This window comes from Anomaloglossus baeobatrachus, chromosome 3, assembly GCF_048569485.1.
Source record: "Anomaloglossus baeobatrachus isolate aAnoBae1 chromosome 3, aAnoBae1.hap1, whole genome shotgun sequence".
NCBI classification, from domain to species: domain Eukaryota; kingdom Metazoa; phylum Chordata; class Amphibia; order Anura; family Aromobatidae; genus Anomaloglossus; species Anomaloglossus baeobatrachus.
The window spans coordinates 313,938,739-313,964,636 of NC_134355.1; the positions used below are offsets into that span (position 1 = coordinate 313,938,739).

The following is a 25,898-nucleotide window of genomic DNA, read 5'->3' on the forward strand; positions in this document are numbered from 1 at the left end:
CAGCAGCGCCGGACCCGAGCGTTAGCGAGCGCGGCAGCGGCGTCCTCCCCGCCCGCGACAGAAGTGTTTTGAACTTTTAGGTTTTTTTAATTTTTTATTTCATTTTTTTTATTTTACTAGTCCCCCCTAGGGGACTATAAGCATCAGCAGTCTGATTGCTCATTCATTTCTGTTGATCACAGCTACACAGCGGAGATCAGTTGAAATGCTAATGTTTTGAAACAGGCAGCACTCTGCTGGCTGAAACAGGAAGTGAGTCATGATAGCGACAGGAGTCATCACCCTTTTCTACCATGACAACCATTGGATCACAGCAATCATGTCACAGCGTCGCCAATGGAGCTAGGTAAGTGAACTATTACTGCGGCGGGCATTTAAATTGCGCTGTCACATTTTGACAGCACAATTTAAGGGGTTAACAGGTGCAGTTGAATCTCAGACCCACCCATGTCTGTGAGGCTCACATGTCAGCTGCTCAAATCAGCTGACATGTGCAGGAATCACCGGCAGATAATTACAACTATATGGCTTATGATGTACCAGTACGGCCCGCGGTCATTAAGGGGTTAAATGTATTTGGTTTCTGTTGGTGCAGCAAGGGTTAATTTTCCTTGCTGGTAGCTTCCAGTTATTTCATCTTAGCTGCAGCCAGTTTGTGACCATTTTCTTTCCCATTAAATAGTCTCATGATCCATCACCTGACACTGGCAATAGATTAATTCTGTACCACCTTGGAGGAAGGAAGTCTCTAGTTGCTGCTGGCGTTCTGCTGTTGGAGCCATGTCATCTGCATTCCTGGTGTTTGGCAGCAGCAGTGAAGTTTTGTTGGATATCCTTTTGTATAGGTCCCCCTGTCTGTCCTCCATCCTTCCCCTTAGTGGTGACATATAGCATTCTCACTGGTCTTAGCACTATACAGGGTGACTGGAGGGACAGATAGGGACCAGACATGTGACGGTCACGAAAAGTAGAACTCATATAGGAAAATTAGGGGAGCTCAGGGTTCAGATGCAGGTTAGTGTCAGGACATATTCTGACCCCACTCCCTATCATCAGGGCTTTCCTCTCCCTTTCCATCCCTGTTGTATCTCTGTGTTGCGCCATGCGTCAGACATTCACTTGTCTGAGCATGATAAAATCTCAACAATTTATGTTTTGTTCTGCCCAAGTTAAATATTTTAATGGAAAAGATCATTCACCACTTTTTATGTGCTAATCTGGCCACCTTAAGATTAAGTAGCTGAAGATCTAAATAAAACACATTTTTCATTTTTTTAATTCTCATCTGTTGTGTAGAGATATTAGCTTGTAAAATGTATATAATAATTTCCCCTTCAACCAATGGGTCATTGGCATAGGTTCTTCTCTGGGGGCATTTACTTTTTTCCTTGCATGATGTTGTCAAATTATAAACAGGAGGCATCATACAGAGGGAAAAAAGAAGGTGAGAACCAGGTTTCATTCTATGTGTGATAAGGTAAGACTTGTCTAACCAAGTCACAAAGATCTCACTTCTGATGATTACTGTGCAGTGGAAGGAGAGGAGAGCTGAGCGTCATTCCAATCACAGTTTTACATCTCAGGTATTTGGGGAAAATGTGAAATTATCTGAAATTGATGCAAAGGGCTGTACATGACAAGGGCTGATCACACACTTTAGCTTTCCTCACACAACATAACAGTGCTGTAACATGAAAGCTGCAGCTTGTTACTTACCGTCCTTTGCATCAATTCCAGATCATTAGTCACCAATACCTGAGATAGTTTCAGAGCAGTGTTTGTAATGACACACAGTTCTACACTCCTCAACCTGCACAGTAATCACTGACAATTAAATCTGTATGACCTACTTAGAAATGAGTCTATTTTCTTGGAGCGTTTTCTTTTTCTTTCCCCTGTATGACACAACCTCCTAATGATGGGTCAAGGTAATACATGGGAAAAAGTAAACAAGCCCAAAGAAGAATCTCTGCCCTTTTGGTTGAAGGGGAAATTAGAATGTAAATTTTGCAAGCAAATATTTCTGCAGCTGAAATGAGAACTAAAACTTATTTTTTCTTTATTATTTTCTTACGCTACTATTCTATGATAGGGCCAGTTTAGCATTTAAGATATTGTGAGAAGTCCTATTTAATAGGAAAAGGGCTTTCCATTCAAGGCCATTTACTTTAATTCACCTGTAGATGCTACAGGAAATAAAAAAGCATGGGGATTTTGCATTGCTTCATCTCTCCAGGAGTTGTTGAATTCCCATCAATAAGACACTGACGGATCGAACAAAAAAAATAATCAAGTAGCTAAAACATTGAATGTTGGACTAATTATTTCTAGAAAAAAAATCCAGTTAGATTGCATAAATATATTCCTTAACATTCAAATTACAACACCAAGAAGGAAAATGTATGGAATTACATCAATCACAGGATTCATAAACATGTTAATTATATGAAAATGATGAAAAATAAAAACAAAGTAAAACATCAGCCATTCTACAAATTATCTCAGGAGATGTTTTTCAACTCAATAATGCCAGGCCATATGGCTTTCATTTCTATGTGCACCCTGCATGAACAAAAAGTACTACTATTGTCTGTAATTTACTGGACCTGTTTCCCATTGAGCACATCTGGGATGTTATTGGTCACTATTAGAAAGATGTTTTTTCCATCTCCTATATAAGAAAGTCCTTAGTTACCCCTCTCCACCCATAGCAGTTTTTAATTGCAATGAGATGACACACAGTTAGGGTCACAGAGCTAGGGACCCCAATATAGAGATATGCCTTGACGAGGCCTTGGGGCTCAGTTACATTGATCAATGCGATTGCTAAATATCTCCTTTTTCCTAATATTCATGGCAGGTATGCAATTCATTATTCACATGTTCAAATTAGCGAGTAGCATTTTTCATTGTATATTCCAATATTTTTCCATATGCTTGAGGCATTATACCATTATCTAAGTTTGATGTGCAGCCTTATTCTTATATATAGTATGTATTTTTGGCTTGCACTCATATATATATATATTAGTGCTCACTTCAGTTATCCTATTCAGTACTATTAGAAAGGTAGCTGCCAGCATCAGATCTTGATGATTTGTGTGCCCCATTGCATTGAGCGTGGAAGAACATTCTCCAGATGAAACAACTGAGCAACCTCCATGCCTGGTTAGCAGTGTATTATTCAGGATTAGTGATGAGCAGACTCAGACTGTAAAAGTCCGGATCCACGTGGGTTCAAAAGTACCCGAGCGCCCGGCCCGGGCCCACTGTTCTCAGCAATAGAAACGCACACACAGCTCCTCTGATTGGTTGTAGTTAGAGACTCCGTCATACAGGACGGGGGCATGTCTGACTGGAACCAATCAAAGATGCGAGGACTGCTGGTGAGCAGGGGAAGCAGTGAATATGTATGAAGGAAAATAAGCAGCGCTTGAAGTAGGGGAGACTCTGTAATTATAAGGTGCCTGCTCCAATCCTCCTCTCCCTTCTACCACCAATTTAAAGTGCCGGATTCTGGTCCCCATAGATTTATATGGGGACCGGTGACCAGCCAGATATCTGGGATCGATTCCAGGTCCGAAACAGAGGTTTTTTTAACCCAGTTGGACCCGCCAATCCCGGGTATCTGCGAGGCCGCTCATCATTATTCAGGATCTCTCAAACCTCTTCATCTACATCTTAATCTTCTAGGTAGTCAATTAATGAAAAACACACACAAAACACTTTCTTCTGATTATATTCAATATATAAAGTGCATTACTAACATATTCACCATTTTGTAAAATTAAAAAAAATACATGAATACATCACCAAGTTTGAATTCCTATTTTTTTTATTGACAATATGGGAATGCTCATCTTTCCTTTTACCTCCTACATACATCATCTCAATAAGCCTTCAGGGATTTAAAATAATAGGAATTCAAACCTAGTGAATGATTCATGTTGTTTATAGAATAATGAATATGTTGTTAATGCAGTTAATCTGATTTATGCTTTCATTTAATAGAAATGAAGAATTTTTAGAATACATTTAATATAATCAGAAGAACATACCTCAGACAAGCATTAATAACAAAATTGATAGCATGCCAAAGTGAGTAAGTGCGGGAATATCTGCATTTGGCGCTCATACTATACATACTCAATACTGAATTCATTGAGATGTTTTTATTTTTTCATCATCTGCCTTTTATTTTTTTGTATATTGAATTAAATTGAACCCCACCCACCCTTCCCCCAAAGTGTTCTGCTTATTGCTGGCAGCATGTAGGTGGAGCCACGAACTGCTCAATTACTGACTTTCATTGAGGTTCGGATCAAGTCGGGGTCAAAAATAGAACTTTTTTAAGATTCAACTGTGCCTTTCGAACTAAACTTCCAGAGGTTCACTCATCTCTAATTATGAATCCCCAACTCAACGACTTTTTCTTCCTGGTGTTGCAATTGCAAGGTTGAAGAGTATATATATTAAGAATGTATATGTGTATATATATATATATATATATATATATATATATATATATATATATCTATCTACAGTACAGACCAAAAGTTTGGACACACCTCATTCAAAGAGTTCTCTTTCTTTTCATGACTCTGAAAATTGTAGGTTCACATTGAAGGCATCAAAACTATGAATTAACACATGTGGAATAAAATACTTACCAAAAAAGTGTGAAACAACTGAAAATATGTCTTATATTCTAGGTTCTTCAAAGTAGCCACATTTTGTTTTGATTACTGCTTTGCACACTCTTGGCATTCTCTTGATGAGGTTCAAGAGGTAGTCACCAGAAATGGTCTTACAACAGTCTTGAAGGAGTTCCCAGAGATGCTTAGCACATGTTGGCCGTTTTGCCTTCACTCTGCAGTCCAACTCACCCCAAACCTTCTCGATTGGGTTCAGGTCTGGTGACTGTGGAGGCCAGGTTATCTGGCGTACTGGCGTAGCACCCCATCACTCTCCTTTTTAGTCAAATAGCCCTTACACAGCCTGGAGGTATGTTTGGGGTCATTGTACTTTTGAAAAATAAATGATGGTCCAACTAAACGCAAGCCAGATGGAATAGCACACCGCTGCAAGATGCTGTGGTAGGCATGCTGGTTCTGTATGCCTTCAATTTTGAATAAATCCCCAACAGTGTCACCAGAAAAGCACCCCCACAACATCACACCTCCTCTTCCATGCTTCACGGTGGGAACCAGGCATGTAAAGTCCATCCGTTCACCTTTTCTACAAAGACACGGTGGTTGGATCGAAAGATCTCAAATTTGGACTCATCAGACCAAAGCACAGATTTCCACTGGTCTAATGTCCATTCCTTGTGTTCTTTAGCCCAAACAAGTCTCTTCTGCTTGTTGCCTGGCCCTTGCAGTGGTTTCCTAACAGCTATTTTACCATGAAGGCCTGCTGCACAAAGTCTCTTCTTAACAGTTGTTCTAGAGATGAGAAGCTGTGTCCAAACTTTTGGTCTGTACTGTATACACACACACACACATATATATATATATATATATATATATATATATATATGTATATATATATTTATATATATATATTTATTTATTTATATGCACATACACATACACACAGCAAGTGAAGTATGTATTGAACATGTCACCAATTTTCTATATAAATATATTTCTAAAGATGCTAGTGACATGAAATTCTCACCAGATGTCAGTAACAAACTGACCATTCCACACAAGCAAAGAGATCAAATCATAGCTGTCCATAAATTACGTTATGTGTAATAATGAGAAATGACATAGGGGAAAAAGAATTGAACACATGCAGCAAAGGAAAGGTGAAGAAACCTATTGAAAGTAATGACACTAGCTTAAATCTGTCAGTAATCATAAAGCAATCCTGCTAGTTAGTGAAAAATAATATCAGCTGGTCCAACTGATGGCCTACAAAAAGTTAACCACAGGAAAAACATCTCATGATGGGTAAAACTAATGAGCTTTCTCTAAGTCTTTGCAACCTTATTCTTGCAAAACATATTGATGGCATTGGTTACACAACAATTTCTAAACTACTGAAGATCCCAGTAAGCACTGTTGGGGCTGTATTCTGGAAATGGAAAAATCATCAATTCACCATAAACAGGCCATAACCAGGTACTCCCTGCAAGATTTCAGACAGAGGAGTGAAAATAATTATCATAAGAGTTGTCTAAATGTCAAGAACCAACTGTACTTTGTGGAGAGCTACAGAAATACCTGGAATCAGCTAGTACAATTGTTTTAAAGAAAACAATAAGTAATGCACTGAACCTCTATCGCCTGTATGCACATTCACCACACAAGACTCCATTGCTGAACAAAATGCTCAACAACCTTTAGGCTAAGTTCACACAGGACATTATTGCAGCGTTTTTTTCCTGACCAAAACCTGACCTTGTGGCAGGTTGTCTCCTGGGAGTCATCTGCGGTTTTGGTGTGCTTTTTGTGGCTTTTTTGTGGCATTTTTACAGCGTTTTTTCTGTGATGTCAAGACGTGCAAGGGTTCAAGAGTACCCGAGTGCTGGGCCGAGCCGGTAATGACCTGGATCTGGCACTCGGGTAGTAAAAAAAAAAAGGTAGAAAGAATAAAAGAAAAGTAAAGCAAGCGCGCTATACTTACCAGTCTCCGGTTGATGCTAGAGTGTATGGGCTCCTTCCAGGTATGACGTCTTCAACATGCCCCTATCACATGGGGGGCAGGGGGTGAAGCATGATTGTAGTGGAAGGGAGAAAACATGGCCAAGCTCACTAACTCTGCTGGTCAAGCCCACTAACTCAGCTGGTAACGCCCACTAACCTGGAAGGAGCCCATACATTCTAGGATCATCCATACCTGCTCCCACAGCTTCTGCTACTTCGAGTGCTGCTCATTAGCCTGATGCATATTCACTGTTTCCCCCCTCCCCCCACACTGGAATCTGTGGGTCTATCATACAGTAAAAAATAAATAAATTAATTAAAAAAATTACGTACTGTCCCCCCATATTTTGATATCCAGCACAGATAAAGCCTACAGCCACAGGCTGTATCCCCCAGCTGTGGGCTTTATCTTGGCTGGGTACCAAAATAAGAGAGACCTCATGCTGTTTTTTTTAATTATTTAAATAAATACAGCTTGTGGTCCCCTCAATATTAATACCCAGCCAATATAAAGCCCACAGCTGGGGGCTGGTATTCTCAGGCTGGAGAGATCCAGCCTAAAAATATCAGCCTGCAGCCAACCCAGGATTGTCGCATCATTAGATGCGACATTCCCACCACTTTACCTGGCCCTTCCTGAATTGCCCTGGTGCGGTGACAATAGGGGTAATAAGGGGTGAATCGCAGCTCATAGCTGTGACTAATCCCTAGATTGGTAATGGCAGGCATCTATGAGACACCACCACTCCCATCACCAATCTATAATAAATGAAAAGAAATAAACACAAACACTGAAAAAATCCTTTAACTGAAATAAAATACAAAAAGCCCCCTCTTTCACCACTTTATTATCCCCATAATCACCTCTGCAGCTCCGACTTAATCCACACAAGGTCCCACAGCGATTCATTTCTGCTACATCTGAAGAACACAGAGCACAGCCATAGAACAGGACTGCCCGCTGTGAGCGCTAGAGAATGAATGAGCCGCACGATTAGCGGTCACTTCACTCAGTTGATTTCCCGTCACAGCTGGCGATAAATGTAACCGGGAATAGTCTGAGTGAGGTCACCGCTGAATGACCGGCTCACTCATTCTCTGCGCTAGACCCGCAGATCGGATCTGTGATTGGTTGCAGTCAGATGCTGGGGGCGCCGTCTGACTTCAACCAATCACAGATGAAAGCAGTGAATATGGAATAAGCGGGGAAGTGGAGGAGATTCGGGTGTCCTGGATTTGGTAAATATAGCGCACCTGATCCAATCCCCCTATTCCCATCACCATTTAAGTGCCAGCCAGATACCCTGAATCAATTCCGAGTATCTAGTGACAGGTGGACTCGCAGGTTTGTGTTTGCATGAGATTTCAGAAATCTCATAGACTTTGCTGGACTATAAAAAGCAGCGTTTTATTAACATGGATTTGCATAAAACCAAGGCAAATCTACAGGTAAAAAATGCTGCAAAAACGCCCAGTGTGAACATAGCCTTAGACAAGCTTGTGAAATACTGAAAGAGTATAGTCCAGTCAGATGAGACCTAAATTGAACTTTTAGGATGTCATAATATACACCATGTTTGAAGGCCATAAGGCACTGAATATCACTCAAAAAAAAACATAAGAAGAGTGAAGTTTGGAGGTGGGAACATCATGGTGTGAGGCTAATTTTTAGCATATGGTACCGGTAAACTTCATATAGTTGAAGGAAGGATGAATTAAAGAATGTACCAAGACATTCTTGATAAAAATCTGCTGATATCTACCAGGTTGATGAAGATGACATGAGGGGGGACATTTCAGCAAGACAAAGATTTCCAAACAAACACCCAAGAAAGCTCTCAATTGGTTAGAGGGGAGAAAAATAAAGCTGCTAGAATGGCCCAAACAATCCCCTTACCTGAATCCAACATAAAATGAATGGAACCGAAGCTCAAAGTTCATAGAAGGAGTCCATGGAACCTTCAGGAACTGAAGTGTGATTGTGTGGAAAGATGGGCCAAAATCACACCTGAGCAGTGCAGGCGACTAGTTTCTCCATACAGGAGGTATCTTGAAGCTGTCATTATCATCAAAGGCTTTTGTACAAAGTATTAAATGAATTCCAGTAAGCATATTCAATACTTTTTCCCTCTGTCATTTGTCTTATTACCATGATGGACCATGATGAAGGCGAACACGGGTCGAGGAAACGCGTAGTCGATTATGTTTATACGTCCACCCTTGTATTTTTATTGCTGAATGAACTAAAATAGTTTTTTAAATATGGACTTAAATAAAAGGTACATTTTATGCAATCCGGAATTTGGATTACCACTGCATATTTTTCCTTCCATATTTATATAATCATGAGAATCCAGAAAAAGTGAATAACATCAGATTACATACAGTAGATAGATTAAATGTTATTTTATCAAAGAATAAACCTCTTGTTATCTATATGACATGGGTCATATTGGTAGAGTGATTGTTAGAGAAAAAAAAATGAGAAAAGGGCTCCTTCACACATCAGTAATTTTTCTCATAGGCAATAAGTGTTTTTGATACGATCATTATCAGGGTTTGGTCAGTATGTAGCTTTTAGGCTGGAGTCACACAAGCGCATGGCATCCGATGTGAGAGTATCGGATGTGATATGCTAATGACCCCTGGCTCAGGCTCTGCTGCGAGTGTGAGCAGAGTGTCATGCGACTGTGGTCCAATCTTGCGATCATATCATAGTATCATATCATAGTTTTTTACGTTGAAGGGAGACTCTGAGGCGGGCTTTGCACGTTGCGACATCGCAAGCCGATGCTGCAATGTCGCATGCGATAGTCCCCGCCCCCGTCGCAGCAGCGATATCCTTGTAATAGCTGCCGTAGTGAACATTATCGCTACGGCAGCTTCACATGGACTCACCTGTCCTGCGACCATCGCTCTGGCCGGCAACCCGCCTCCTTGTTAAGGGGGCGGGTCGTGCGGCGTCACTGCGACATCACACGGCAGGCGGCCAATCGGAGCAGAGTAAACATCCTGCCCACCTCCTTCCTTCCGCATATTCTACGGAAGCCGCGGTGACGCCGGTAGGAGATGTTCCTCGCTCCTGCGGCTTCACACACAGCGATGTGTGCTGCTGCTGGAGTGAGGAACAACATCGGACCATCGCGTCAGCGTAATTATGGATTACGCCGACGCTGCACCGATGATACGATTACGACGCTTTTGTGCTCGTTAATCATATCATCTAGGCTTTACACACTAGGATGTCGCATGCGATGCCGGATGTGCGTCATTTTCAATTTGACCCCACCGACATCGCACCTGCGATGTCGTAGTGTGCAAAGCCCGCCTAAGTCCATCTAGCTCAACCCGTCAGGTCACAGCTGCGAAGCTGAGGGCGGGCGCTGCCGAGGAGAGGGAGGGGGTTAATCCCCCATCTCCTCCATTGTCAGCCTGTGCGTATATCGCACTGCAATGGGATAACATCCGAGTGCAGTCTGATGTTTCTCTCGCACCCATTCACTTGAATGGGTGCGAGTGGTATGGCCCTCGCAGAAAATTGCAGCATTGCACTCGTCATTTTTTCACGTTCGTGTGGGCGTACCCTTAACATCAGAGTTTGGTCAGAGTTTCATTTGTTTTTCTCAGATGAAAAAAAACCCCTGCTGGATGTTTCTCAAGCTTCTCTTATCACACAGTCGGCGGTAGAAGCTTTTTTCATGGTCCCATAGATTTGCATTGGCAAGTTTGACCTGACACATGGCTCAATATCATAAAAAATGTCTGCCCTATGCTTTTGTGCTGGCCACTCGATCCGAGGAAAATATCGGATTTGTGAACTACCCTCTTGGATGAGCAAAACTGAAGTCTGAATGAGTCCTTAAAGCAATTCTTTTATTTGGTGATTATTTTGTAGAATATAAAATCAAATATTTATCTCCACAGATTAGCCACTCATCATCTGCTGAAATACTGAGTGATAAATTTCGATTTCCTGCCTTTCTGAGGACAATACCAAATGATTCCTACCAAACTAGAGCCATGGCAAAACTCATTGAATACTCCAACTGGAATTGGATTGGACTTATAGTTATGGATGATGAATATGGGCGTTCGGCTCTAGAGCGCTTCGGCATCCATACTGATAAAATCAACGTCTGCATTGCATATAAAGAAATCATCCCTGCTCACTTATCTGATAGTACTTTACAAACCCACGTCGATGAAACCATCAACAAAATACTAAGTGAACCTAGAGTCAACGTTATTGTTGTTTTTTTGAAATCTTCACTTTTAGTAAAGCTTTTTAAAAAGGTAATGGAAAAAAAAATACAAAAGACATGGATAGCCAGTGACAGCTGGTCGGTATCCAATGGAATTAGTAGCATGCCAAACATTCAGAACATTGGCCAAGTCATTGGATTTACTTTCAAGAGTGGAGATACTACTTCTTTTCAGGAGTACATCAAAAATTTAAATCAACAAAAGTTCGAGATGAACCGTCTGTTGGACCAATATGCAGTGCTTTTGTCTGACTGTCCTAAGATGAAATACAACGAACTGTTCGGCTGCGTTACCAATTATTCCAAGGAGGCGGTATTTGATAAAAGGGTGAAATCCAAATCTCTCAGAGTTGATTTCCTTTCAGACACCATACATCCGGGGTTTGTCTACAGTACTCAGCTGGCAGTCACTGCTATAGCACACGCAATTCGAAAGTTATGTTTGGATCGGAACTGCAAGAAAACAAATGCGTTTGCACCTTGGGAGGTAATGTAATATAGCAGGATGGGGAGAACTAATAATGTCATAATATTTTGAATCATTGTCATTTGATTTTAAATTTGATGGGCTGTTAACTACACTCTCTTAATCCTAGAAAGCACAACCATAGAAATCTACAATGCAAAACAAGTAACCTAGCAGGCCTGCGAGGCCCCAGGTATGCATTCTAGGGTTAAAGACATACACTGAGAATCAAAAGGGTAACAATGTTTAGAACTTATGTCTTTCAGGCTCAATATCTCACCCTTGAGCATAAAACTATGTTCATTTCATATGCCATTTCATACAAGGGGCAGCACGGTGGCTCAGTGGTTAGCACTGCAGTCTTGCCGTGCTGGGGTCCTCGGTTCAAATCCCAGCAAGGACAACATCTGCAAGGAGTTTGTATGTTCTCCCTGTTTTTGCGTGGGTTTTCTCCAGTTTCCTCCCACACTACAAAGTCATACTGATAGGGCATTTAGAGTCAATGGGGACAGTGTTGCCAATGTATGTAAAGTGCTGTGGAATTAAAAAAGCTATATAAATGAATAAATATTATTTTTATATATAAATTTCACTTGCAACTATTTAGCATAGTTATGATAAGTTATACAGTTTCTAGTCATGTAACTGCATTGTTACTGTTTTGCTCCTGCTGTTGGGAAAAAAATCTTCCTATATACTAAAAATTACAACCTGTTCTCCCATTGCTTTGTATCTCAGTGTGATGTTAGGTTAAATATCAAGTGAAAGGACACTGGTTTGGATCAAAGACCAGTCATGAAGAAGATTTCCCAAGAAAAGAGGAACAGCTTTGTCACAAACCACCGGGGGGGTCACTCAGAAATCCCCCGCGCTGGCTACCAGTACGTCACAATCGGGGGGTAACAAGTGGGGGGGTCACCCCTCCTTTATACCTCCCGACCGACAGACAGAGCACGTGACGCGCTCTCTAGCGCCCCTCTTATAGTCAGGCCAATTATGGAATTGCCCGACAATAAGCAAGGAGGCCGCTATACTACTTATGCCGATTATTGAAGGGTCCCCAGTGAGAGTAGGGTATATATTCCCCCGACCTCCGCGGGCGGAATATATAAAACCTCCCCGAATCTCACTGGCCTCCCCACAATAATCCTTGGCACAAACTCGCTGCCACCAACCGATTTACGGTAACTATTAGCCGAACACACAGACGTGGGATTCAAGATCGAGATAACAGAACAGCCCAAGATTAATTATATAATTTAATCAGCCTAAAGCACACTAGAAACTACAATATATACAATAGGGAATCTACAGAATATACATATGTCAGAGTACAGTTACAATCAAAGCATGGGTTACAAACAGGCATACACAGTTCCAGCAGTTACCTTGTGCGTCTGGCCACAGGGGGGCGCTGTAGGCCAGGTTTCTAGGATCCTTCCCACAGATGTTTCCTACACGTGACCCCCAGCGAAAGAACACTGGAAAATGGCCGAAGTAGGGTTATCAACCTGGGCAAATCCAGGTCCCCTCCTACCTTCGTGACCTCAGAGGGAGCACTGCTCCACCCCTGGCTGGAGTTATGGACAAAATCCACAACATGGAATATGGCCATAACTTGGCCTGGGAGCGTCGTAGGCGGACGCCAATGCTCTCATTGTGACAGTTATGAATTTAGCTACAGAATGAGAGGACTCATGACTTGTCTACTAGTTCCCCATTGGCTGATATCACGCCTGGGGTATTTCCCAAGCTCCCGCTCCCATAAAAAGGGTGTGCCAGCATCGTCCGCATGCGGAGACACCATTTTTATGGTTGCCATATTTATCGGAAATATGGCTTGCGAGATATGAACCATTTTTTACTGGAGTCGTTCTGTCTGGATACTTCCAAGCTTGCTAATTAGATAGCAGCTCCTACCACAGGGTCACGGCAGGGAGTCCTCCTGTGTCCATTGTTCCCACATCATCTCATCTCCATATCACAGGAGGTGGCCCTGGAGGTGTAACACCTTCACAGATGCTGGACATTGAGAACAAGAAGGGAGGGGCACTGCCAGGGAGTGATGAGAGCGATTATGACTGGAAGTCATAATTCATCTTCATATCCCAGGGTTTGCCTCACACCTCCCCCCTTTTGAGGGCGCTAGGGGGCAGCACACTCCGGTGTTCCCCCGTGCGCCCGTCCGCGACCTCTCCTTGTCGGGACAGCCCGTCTGCGTTACCGTGGTCACGGCCCCTTTTGTGGCGAATGGTGAAGTTGTATTGCTGGAGCGCAAGGCTCCATCGCAACAATCGCCCATTCGTCCCAGAGACGGTGTGCAACCAGCTGAGGGGATTGTGGTCCGTCTCCACGATGAAGTGGCGCCCGTATAGATAGGGTTGCAGACGCTGCAGGGCCCACACTATGGCCAGGCACTCCTTCTCCATCGTGGAATAGGCCACTTCCCTTGGTAACAGCTTCCTGCTCAGGTACAAGACTGGGTGCTCTTGGCTCGCAGAGTCCACCTGGCTGAGCACCGCACCGAGGCCGAAGTCACTGGCGTCGGTCTGTACTACAAACGGCCGCGTGAAGTCGGCTGCCTGTAGCACGGGCGGGCTGGACAGGGCGTCCTTTAGGGCCCGGAAGGCTGTCTCGCAGTCCATTGTCCAATCGACTGCAGAGGGCAGCTTCTTCTTGATGAGGTCCGTCAAGGGCTTTGCCAGGCTACTATAGCATGGAACAAACCTCCTATAGTACCCAGCGGTCCCCAAGAAGGACATCACCTGCTTCTTGGTCCTGGGGGTGGGCCAGGATGCGATGGCCTCCACTTTCTCAGGCTCGGGCTTCAGTGTTCTCCCACCTACCCGGTGACCGAGGTACTGGACCTCGCTCATGGCCAGCTGACACTTTCCCGGCTTGATGGTCAAACCTGCCCGGTGGATCCGCCTGAGCACCTGTGCTAGATGCTCTAGGTGGTCCTCCCAGGTGGGACTGAAGACGGCAATGTCATCCAGGTACGCGGCCGCGTACCCTTCAAGTCCCTTGAGCAGGGTGTTGACCATCCGCTGGAAGGTGGCAGGGGCATTCCTCATCCCGAATGGCATCACCGTGGACTCGTACAGTCCAAATGGGGTAATAAAGGCAGAGCGTTCCCTGGCCTTGCGAGTCAGGGGGATCTGCCAATATCCCCGGCTCAGGTCCATGATGGTCAGGTACTGAGCCCCGGCCAACTGATCGAGCAGGTCATCGATGCGTGGCATTGGGTACGCATCGGCGACCGTGACAGCATTGAGCCCCCTGTAGTCCACGCAGAACCGAGTGGTTCTGTCCTTCTTAGGGACGAGGACTACAGGCGAGGCCCAAGCGCTGTTGGATGCCTGGATCACCCCCAGCTTCAGCATCTCGTCAATCTCCTGGCGCATGTGTTGCTGCACCTCCAGGGAGACCCGATATGCTGAACGCCGGATCGGGGGATGATCCCCAGTGTCCACGTGATGGACAGCCAAGTCAGTCCTTCCGGGCTGGTTGGTAAACAACCCCCGGAAGGGGTGTAGGGTGGCCCACAGCTGGGACCGTTGGTCCTCCAAGAGCTGGTGGCCAACCTCCACATCCTCAATGGATCCGCCTGCCCTAACCTGGGCTAGCATATCCAAGAGGGTTTCCGCTTCTCCCTCCTCGGGCAGGTTGCACACGGGGAGCGCACATGCCTCCCGCTCATGATGTGCCTTCATCATGTTCACATGGAAGGGCTTCCGCCTTCCACGGGCAGGGTCCAGGGTGACCAGGTACGTTACAGCGTTGAGCTGCTGGTACACGAGGTATGGGCCTTCCCAGGCTGCCTGAAGCTTGTCCTGTGGTACGGGGACCAGTACCCACACCTTTTGACCCACTTGGTAGGTCCTCTCACAAGCGTTCTGGTCGTACCAACGCTTCTGATCGGCCTGGGCTTGAGCCATATTGTCGCGTACCAGTTGCGTCAAGGCCTGCATTTTGTCCCGGAAGCGCATGACATACTCGATAACCGACACTCCAGGGGTGGCCAAATCCCCTTCCCAAGCCTCTTTCACCAGAGCCAGGGGGCCCCGCACACGTCGCCCGTACAGGAGCTCAAACGGTGAGAATCCTGTTGAGGCCTGTGGAACCTCCCGGTAAGCAAATAACAGGTGTGGGAGATACCGCTCCCAGTCACGCCCATGGGAGTCGACCAACATCTTAAGCATCTGCTTTAAGGTGCCATTAAACCGCTCGCACAGGCCATTAGTCTGTGGATGGTACGGGCTGGCCACCAGATGTCGCACCTGGACTTGCTTACAGAGGGCCTCCATCAGCTGGGACATGAATTGGGTCCCCCGGTCAGTGAGCATTTCCTGGGGAAAACCCACTCGGGAGAAAATCTCCAGCAATGCGGTGGCCACCTTGTCAGCCCGAATGGACGACAAGGCCACTGCTTCTGGGTACCGGGTGGCATAGTCCACTACCGTCAGTATGAAGCGTTTCCCGGAGCTGCTGGGGATGGCCAGCGGGCCGACCAGATCCACAGCCACCCTCCTGAAAGGCTCATCGATGATTGGCAGAGATACTAGTGGGGCTTTGGGGTGTGGCCCCGCCTTCCCCACTCTCTGACAGGTTTCACACGAACGGCAGTAGGCAGCCACATCGGCCCCCATTTTTGGCCAGTAGAAATGCTGGTTTAACCTGGCCTTGGTCTTAGCGATCCCTAGGTGTCCGGCCATCGGAATCTCATGTGCGATCCGCAACAACTCCGTCCGGAACGGATAGGGTACCACCAACTGTCGGTCCCTGGGCCACGCCTCCGGTGAACCCTGCTGGACCGTGGCCCGGTACAGCCGTCCTTGGTCCCAGACCACTCGCTCCGGGTCCGAGTCCGAGGGAGGCTGTGCCGCCTGCTCCTTAAGAGCTTTCAGGCTGTCGTCAGCTTCTAACGCTGCCTGAAACCCCTGACTAGATGTGGCCAGAATCGACGAGACTGTCACATCTTCGGTCAGTATCCCGGGACCTGTGTCCTGGCCTCCACCTGACTCGGCTGCCACTGGGTCAGAAGGGGAAGAGCTATCGGACCTCTGGGAGGCCCCTTGGCTTCCAGCACTCCCACTGCGGGTGACAGCGGCCACAGCCGCTGCGACCGTGGGTCGTGCCTGCTCCTCCTCCGTTCCTGACCAAGTCGCCGGTTCAGGCAGACCTACCTGGCTTCCTGACACCCCGGTTGTGGGGGAACCATGCACCGAGATCTTACCTGGGAGCACTTCCGCTCCTGGACCGGCCCCAATCTCACCTGCCTGTTCCCCTCCTGCAGCAACAGAACCCCGCTGTGAAATCTCTGGGGACCCCACATTTGCTGTGGTAGCCCCCACCCCACACACTGGTCCCCCCCCTGCAGCACCCTGCTCTCTGCTTATCCCTGCAGAGGGCAACAGATCCCAGCTCACTGGCTGGTTACTTGTAGAGGCATTGTCACACCTTTCTCTGACCCCCTCCCCTGTCACAGCTGCAGCTGTGTGTGTGTCTATGGTGTCTATGCAAGCAGAAATATCAGAGTTCACTCCCTCCTCCCTTACATCATTCATAGATAACACATTAACATTGTCCGGAGGCATGTCAGTACTGGCTGAAGGTTCAGCCCTTGGTTGGGGCCCAAACTGGGAGGTTATCTGCCCCAAATCTGTCCCAAGTAGCACGTTTGCGGGGATCCGATCAGTTACCCCCTCCTCCCTCACCCCTCGCCCTGCGCCCCAGTCCACATAAATGTCAGCAACAGGCAGCGCCGGGTCAATGCCTCCAATCCCGGAGACAGCGAGGGTTTTTCCAGGGATCAAGTCTTGGGGGGACACCATCTCAGGCCGCACCAGAGTCACCTCCGAGGCGCTGTCTCGCAGTCCCATGGTCACAGACCGGCCGACGGTGACAGGTTGGAAGCTGTCCAGGGACCTACCACCACCCCCACCCACACAATACACCTTGGGCGGCCCTTGGGACGGGGACGGAGCCGGGGCCTTGGGACGCTGAGGGTACATGGCCTTGAAGTGTCCAGGTAGGTTGCACTGGTGGCACCGTCTTGGTTCTGCCACGGGCCTGGAGAGGGGAGTTGAGGGGGACACCCCCTGCAGTCTAGGGGCAGGTGGGGCAGTCGCAGAGTTCATCTTACCCCCTCTCCAGGTGCTGCTGGTGGCTGCTCTCCTGGCCTCAGGAGCCCGATTGTTGGTGTAGTCATCGGCCAGGGCAGCTGTAGCCGTGGACCCCTTTGGCTTCTGGTCTCGGATGAACTGGCGGAGATCCTCAGGGCAGTTCCACAAGAGTTGCTCCGTGATGAACAAGTCCAGGATCTCCGGTCCGGTGGAAAGCTGCAGGCCTTGGGTCCAGTGGTCGGCAGCTCGGGCAAGTGCCCGCCGGTGGTCAGCCCAGGAGTCCTTTGGTCCCTTCTGTAGGCTCCGGAACTTCTTGCGGTAGGACTCTGGAGTGAGGTTGTACTGTTGGATCAGGGCCCGCTTGATGGTGTCGTAGCCCTGATCTGCCTCAGCAGGCAAGTCCCCAAGGATTTCCAGGGCCTTACCCCTTAAACGGGGGGTCAGGTATTTGGCCCACTGGTTCTTGTCCAGATGGTGCTGCAGGCAAGTCCGTTCAAAAGCAGTCAAGAAAGAGTACAAGTCTCCATCCTTCTCCAGCACTGGGAAGTCCTCAACACGGACCTTTGGAAGTTTGGTGTCTTGAAGGTCACGTGTGGCTGATGAGGGCCGGAGCTGAGCTAGCTGCAGCTGGTAGTCACGCTCTGCCTGGCGCTCTTCACGTGCTGCTTGCCGCTCCGCAGCCTCACGCACTGCTTGCCGCTCCGCAGCCTCAGCGTCACGCGCTGCCTGTCGCTCACGCTCGGCCATGAGTATCTCGTAGGTATCCCGGTCTCCAGCCTGGAGAAGGGCCATAGCCATTTGAAGAAGGCTATCCGAGCCTCCCAGGCTCGGTGGAATGGCACGTGGTGATCTGCGGCCCGCTGCGGAGCCTGGTGCTTCACTGTCCATTGCAGAGCGGAGGGCTGGCATCTGGCTCGTTGAGGACCCTTGGGTGAGCTGCTCCTCATCTTGTCCATAATTGCCAGGTTGGGCGCTGTCCTCTGCAGAACGGTTTTCTGGCGTCGAGCTCCTGGAGGGCTCGTGGACAACCTCCTCATCGTCTCTGGCCTGAGCATCGGCCATTCCTTTGGCTTTGCTCCTGGTGCTCTCAGCCATTGTTGCAGACTTTGGTCACTGACACAGAACTGACACCTGATGCCTCCACACACCTTACAGTATCTGCACTCTGACACTCTAGTGTTGAGCTAGTCTGAAGACCCCAGCAGCCACAGCTGCTGCAGGCAGTCTTTAGTGTCTGGGAGTATGGGTCTCACACTCACACACACTATTATCTCGATCCCACCGCTTGCCACCAATATGTCACAAACCACCGGGGGGGTCACTCAGAAATCCCCCGCACTGGCTACCAGTACGTCACAATCGGGGGGTAACAAGTGGGGGGGTCACCCCTCCTTTATACCTCCCGACCGACAGACAGAGCACGTGACGCGCTCTCTAGCGCCCCTCTTATAGTCAGGCCAATTATGGAATTGCCCGACAATAAGCAAGGAGGCCGCTATACTACTTATGCCGATTATTGAAGGGTCCCCAGTGAGAGTAGGGTATATATTCCCCCGACCTCCGCGGGCGGAATATATAAAACCTCCCCGAATCTCACTGGCCTCCCCACAATAATCCTTGGCACAAACTCGCTGCCACCAACCGATTTACGGTAACTATTAGCCGAACACACAGACGTGGGATTCAAGATCGAGATAACAGAACAGCCCAAGATTAATTATATAATTTAATCAGCCTAAAGCACACTAGAAACTACAATATATACAATAGGGAATCTACAGAATATACATATGTCAGAGTACAGTTACAATCAAAGCATGGGTTACAAACAGGCATACACAGTTCCAGCAGTTACCTTGTGCGTCTGGCCACAGGGGGGCGCTGTAGGCCAGGTTTCTAGGATCCTTCCCACAGATGTTTCCTACACGTGACCCCCAGCGAAAGAACACTGGAAAATGGCCGAAGTAGGGTTATCAACCTGGGCAAATCCAGGTCCCCTCCTACCTTCGTGACCTCAGAGGGAGCACTGCTCCACCCCTGGCTGGAGTTATGGACAAAATCCACAACATGGAATATGGCCATAACTTGGCCTGGGAGCGTCGTAGGCGGACGCCGGCAATGCTCTCATTGTGACAGTTATGAATTTAGCTACAGAATGAGAGGACTCATGACTTGTCTACTAGTTCCCCATTGGCTGATATCACGCCTGGGGTATTTCCCAAGCTCCCGCTCCCATAAAAAGGGTGTGCCAGCATCGTCCGCATGCGGAGACACCATTTTTATGGTTGCCATATTTATCGGAAATATGGCTTGCGAGATATGAACCATTTTTTACTGGAGTCGTTCTGTCTGGATACTTCCAAGCTTGCTAATTAGATAGCAGCTCCTACCACAGGGTCACGGCAGGGAGTCCTCCTGTGTCCATTGTTCCCACATCATCTCATCTCCATATCACAGGAGGTGGCCCTGGAGGTGTAACACCTTCACAGATGCTGGACATTGAGAACAAGAAGGGAGGGGGCACTGCCAGGGAGTGATGAGAGCGATTATGACTGGAAGTCATAATTCATCTTCATATCCCAGGGTTTGCCTCACAAGCTTCATCTAGCTCATCGATAGCGGTCTTTCAAAAAATTGACAAACTGCATCATGTGAGTGCCAGGACAGATAGAGGAATACAGCATAAAGTTCATCCATCCACTGAAAAGCCAACAAGTAGATAGTGAATGTGCAGGCAAAATATTAAAGTCAACAAGTCCGCTCCTCACAATGTCTATCAATTCAGGTGTGACAAACACGGCAGTGGAGAAGGCTCGTATGCTTCATAATTGAGATCTGGAATAGTGGCCCAAAAAATAGTGAAGAAGCCTTCACTTCAATATTGTCATAAGAAACGGCTCAAGTTTGCAAAAATGTTCAAAAAGTAGACAGCAACAGTAGAAGATTGGAAACGGATGATTTGGAGCAATGGGGCGAAAGTCAATACTTTAGGCTCTGATGGGTGAAAATGGGTCTGGAAATAACAAGAGAAAAATGGGCTATCAGATCGAGAAATTGAAGGAACTGTCAAATTAGGTGGAGGAGGCCTGATGCTTTGGATACTTGACCAGGATCAATGGTGGACTCAATGCTGACCTATATGTGAGTATCCGACAAGACGAATTACTTCGTACCCTCGAGTACTATGGCTATATAAAGGACTATATGTGTTCCAGCAGGACCACTACCCAAAGCATATGCCGAGATTGGTGAATGGTACAATGACAATGAAGAAGTGCTGGATTGGCCCCGCAGTTCCGATACCTCAACCTGATTGAACACTTGTGTGTAAAATTGAAGGAAAAGCTTCATACACACCCAAGTGAGTCACCCAGCATGCCAGCATGCACCAGCATTGAGAACATGTAGAGGAGACCTGAGATCAGATTTAGGTCTAGTAATATTTGAATCTGATTGAGATTATGCCCAGAAAGATTCAGGCAGTGTTAAAAGCCAAAGGTGGATTTACAAAATACTAACAAAATTATAAAAAATAAAATTTAGATTTTTAGGAGCAAAACAGTAACAATGCAGTGACATGACATAAATCTACAAAACTAATCATATGGTAAATATTTGCAAGTCAAATGTATGTATGAGATAGCCAAGATGATTGCTTTGAAAATAAAGGTAGTCTCACATTCAAAAGTGAAAAGGTGACATATGGAGCCGGAAAGTCAAAAATTCAAAACATTGTTACCCTTTTGCTTGTCAGTGTATTTCCGCTTGCTAAGTGTTTACACCAGTATTCTAGAGTAAAACACTTTCAAAAGGTGCAAAAATTTTGAACTACATAAAGTGGATTTTGTCATTTTCATGCTCATTCCGGCTAGCTCCGCCAAAATGAGTGGAGCTGGGGTGGGACAGGGATATGGCAACATTACCATCTAATTCATTACCACACATGACATACTTTATGCCACAAATCGTACTCCAGTTGCTGACTGGAATAAGATTTATGGCAAGGAGCACATCACTTGTAAGATGCAAGGCTCTCCTTGCTCTGCCACGTCCCGTCATTAGGACTGGCATGTAGAACACCATTGTTAATGAATCAAGGCCATTTTATCTCAACAAAAGGATAAATAAAGCTGTAATTACACTGAAGATCACCCAATGAATAAGTAAAATGCTTGTTCATTAGGTTTAATAATCTTTTGTAGAGCTCAAAAGATCATCATTCCTATGGTCTGGTCTGCCTGTGTGAACAGGCTATTTAGCGACTGCAGATTGGCAAAATTTACCAGTCATCAGTCACATTGTGCCACTGGTCAGTCTCTAGAAACATACCCTAAGTAGAGAAAAGATCCTAACAACAATGGCTATTTGTGTCGTTAGTGAGTGCAAATAATGACGCACATGGGGAGCTAAAGTGTGCGGCATTAGGCTCTGTTAATTTCAATATTCAAAATGTTATACTTTTATTTATTAACCTTATATTTTAAATCTTGTTAAACGACTTTTCCCCCAAAATGACAATACAGACTAAATAAACATATAAAACCAAAAATGTGCCAATCTGTTTACAGTCTCATGGTGCCCAAAATTACTATGGTTGGTGATGGTGTTCAAAGTTTGTAATCCAGTGTTTAAGCCCGCAGAATATATGTGGTGGTGCCCCGGCCTGTGACACTTTCCACGAATATCACTGTAGGTTCCTGTATGACATGACAAATACAGTACATAGCATGCACCAAATAATCCTATGCATTTTTGAGAATATCACTTTCCTTTGCCAGGGCTATCTATGACAAAGGAGTGCATGCTTCTCAGAAACGTGTTTGATTATTTGGTGCATGCTTTGTACCTTAGTTGTGATGTCACAGAGGAACCTACAGCTCCATTTTTGAAAGGATGATATTTGTGGGAAGTGCCACAGACCAGGGCACCACCACATATATTCTCTGGGCTTATATGTTGGATTCAAACTTTGGACACCATTGACAACTATAGTACCTTTGGACACGAACATGATGTGAACAGGTTGGCAAGTCTTTGGTTTTACATATTTATTTTTTTTTATGTCCATAACTAGTGATGAGCGAGCATGCTTGTAACTACTCGGTACTCGCACGAGTATCGCTGTACTCGGGCTGCTCGGCGGGGACCGAGTAATCTCGCGATACTCGTGCTGTACTCGTGGTCTTCATTTCTGCATGTTGGCGCTCTTTTGAGAGCCAGCCCTCATGCAGGGATTGGCTGGCAGACCACTGCAATGCCACAGCCCTGTTAGTTGTGGAATTGCAGTGATTGGCCGGCCTGCACAGCGTGACCGAGCCTTTATATCGGCCGGCGCGCTGTGCTCTGCTCACAGCTATCCAGACTGTCAGTGCAGGGAGAGTGTCGCTGATTCAGGGAAAGCTTTGCGGCCCTTTATAGCTTTTTCAGTTGCAGGGCTGCAAACAGTGTGACCAAAAGTCCTTCTCAGGACTATTCTAGTTGTATACAGGCAGGCAGGGTATAGCCAGGTCGGAGTACAGTAGCAGAGTCCTTCTCAGGACTATTGTTGCTATATACAGGCAGGGTATAGCCAGGTCTGAATACAGGCTAGTGACCAAAAGAGTCCTTGTCAAGACTATTGTACCAGTATACAGGCAGGCAGGCAGGCAGGGTAGTGGTGACCGTATACCAGCCTTCATCATATCTGGGGCTGGTGTACACAGTGTAAAACAGTCCAGATAGTGTCTGACTTGTCTGTAATTGTCGCTCCCCAAAAAAACCTGTTAGGTTCTTATTGCGTCCGTGCTTGGTTTTTAAAACCGCACGTGTGTGCCTGTTGGTGGCAGCGTACAGGTGCACTTGTGTGCAATTTCCAGAAACTTTGATATAACGCACAAGTAGTGAATATACACGTCAGCAGTGCACAGCATTGCAAAATGCGCAAGGGCATTGGCAAGGAACAAGGAAGTGGACGTGATGGTGGTGCAGGCAGAGGCCGAGGTCGTGGGCAAGCTCTAATTTCGCCACAACAAAGGGCCACATCTAGTCGCTCGCACGTCCTGTCCCAAATTCTTGGGGACCGCAGCAGTACACCGCTCTTGAACCAAGACCAGTGTCAACAGGTTGTTAGTTGGATAGCAGATAATGCTTCCAGTCAGATTGGCACCACCACAAACACTCTGTCTTCCACACGGTCAAGTGTCAGTAGCCGTGATACTGCACCGCACATTTCTGAACCTGATCCTCCTTCCTACCACCAGGCTGAGTACACGTCCTCCTCGGACATTAATGATCCCACACTTGGACACTCGGAAGAGCTGTTCACGTTTCCATTCACACATTCTGGCCTCTCGCCAGCTCATATTGAAGTGGGTCATGAGGAGATCGTCTGTACAGATGGCCAAATATTTGAGCAGCCACGTTCTCACGAAGTTGGCAACGTGTCTCAACAAGTGGTGGACGATGATGAGACACAATTGTCAGCAAGTCAGGAGGAGGAGCAGGGTGCGGAAGAGGAAGACGACGTGGTGGATGATCCAGTAACTGACCCAACCTGGCAGGAGGATATGCAGAGCGAGGACAGCAGTGCACAGGGGGAGGGAGGCGTAGCATCACAACAGGCAGTAAGAAGCAGGGTGGTGGCCCCAGGCAGAAGTCAGGCAACCGTTCCCCAGAACAACACGACGACACAAGGTGCCTGTACAAATGTTAGGTCTTCCCGAGTCTGGCAGTTTTTTAAGTTGGATCCAGATGATTCAAAAAAGGCCATTTGCAACACCTGCCGTGCCAGCATCAGCAGGGGTACCAAAACTAGCAGCCTGACCACCACCAGCATGATCAGGCACATGTCAGCCAAGCACCCGACTTTGTGGGAAGTACAACAGAGTCGAGGAGCAGTGCTTGCTGATGTCACTGCTACGTCTTCGCTGGTTGTGCATGCGAGCCAATCCCCTGTCCATGCTGCCTGCGAACAAGCCTCCTCCACTCCTGCACCTGCAGTTGCCTACGCAGAAAGAACACCATCATCAAGCACGTCCTTGTCCCAGCGCAGCGTTCAGTTATCCATTCAGCAAACCTTTGAACGCAGGCGCAAATACACTGCCAACACCCCACATGCCACAGTTCTAAATGCTAACATTTCGCGACTGCTTGTGCTGGAAATGTTGCCTTTTAGGCTGGTGGAGACAGAAGCATTCCGTGACCTGATGGCGGCAGCTGTCCCACGTTACTCGGTCCCCAGCCGCCACTATTTCTCCCGGTGTGCCGTCCCCGCGTTGCATAACCACGTGTCACAAAACATCACACGTGCCCTGAACAATGCTGTTTCACCCAAGGTCCACCTAACCACAGACACGTGGACAAGTGCTTGTGGGCAAGGCCGCTACATCTCGTTGACGGCACACTGGGTTAATATTGTGGAAGCTGGGACCCAGTCTGAGCGAGGGACAGAACACGTCCTTCCCACACCAAGGTTTGCAGGCCCTACCTCAGTCAGTGTTTCACCCACACTCTACAGCTCCGGAATGTCATGCTCTTCAGCCTCCTCCTCCTCCTGGGCATCCTCATCCACTGTACCCTCCACACCAGTCACAAGCTGGAAGCACTGCAGCACTGCCTCGGCAAAGCGGCAACAGGCTGTGCTGAAGCTAATCTGCATAGGTGACAAACCCCACAATGCAGAAGAGCTGTGGACAGCTCTGAAACAGCAGGCAGATCACTGGCTCACACCTCTGAACCTAAAGCCAGGAAAGGTCGTGTGTGACAATGGCCGGAACCTGGTGGCGGCTTTGAGGCGAGGCCAGCTGACACATGTTCCATGCGTGGCCCATGTGCTCAACCTCGTGGTTCAGCGGTTTCTAAAGTCATAACTAGAGCTGTCTGATCTGCTGGTAAAAGTTCGCCACCTGTCTGCACATTTTCGAAAGTCACCTACTGCTTCAGCCGGCCTTGCCGGCTTTCAGCGCCGTTTGCATCTTCCGGCTCACAGACTGGTGTGTGATGTCCCCACGCGTTGGAATTCAACTCTGCACATGTTGGTCAGGATATGTGAGCAGAAGAGGGCAGTTGTTGAGTACCTGCATCACCTAAGCCGTCGGGAAATGGGTCAAACTCCACACATAACACCTGAGGAGTGGAGATGGATGTCAGACCTATGTACCATCCTCCAAAACTTTGAGGACTCCACCAAGATGGTGAGTGGTGATGACGCCATTATTAGCGTCACCATACCGCTACTCTGCCTTCTAAAACGGTCTCTGCTGAAAAACAAACATGATGCATTGCAGGCGGAGCGCGATGAGTTGCAGCAAGAAACAGTAGTGGGTGTGGGTGATAACGCACAGCCCAGCCTCGTCTCATCACAACGTGCAGTGGAGGACTATGACGAGAAGGAGGATGAAGACATGGAGCAACT

General features: G+C 47.0%; 1 protein-coding gene across 1 annotated transcript in view; it reads left to right on the forward strand.

The window, feature by feature from the left end:
• Window positions 1–25,898, forward strand: part of GPRC6A (G protein-coupled receptor class C group 6 member A) — a 103,368-nt gene that overhangs the window by 57,564 nt on the left and 19,906 nt on the right. The window contains exon 3 of the mRNA XM_075338314.1: window positions 10,578–11,402. Within this exon, the coding sequence (XP_075194429.1) occupies window positions 10,578–11,402 (825 nt within the window). The remainder of the gene's footprint in view (window positions 1–10,577; window positions 11,403–25,898) is intronic.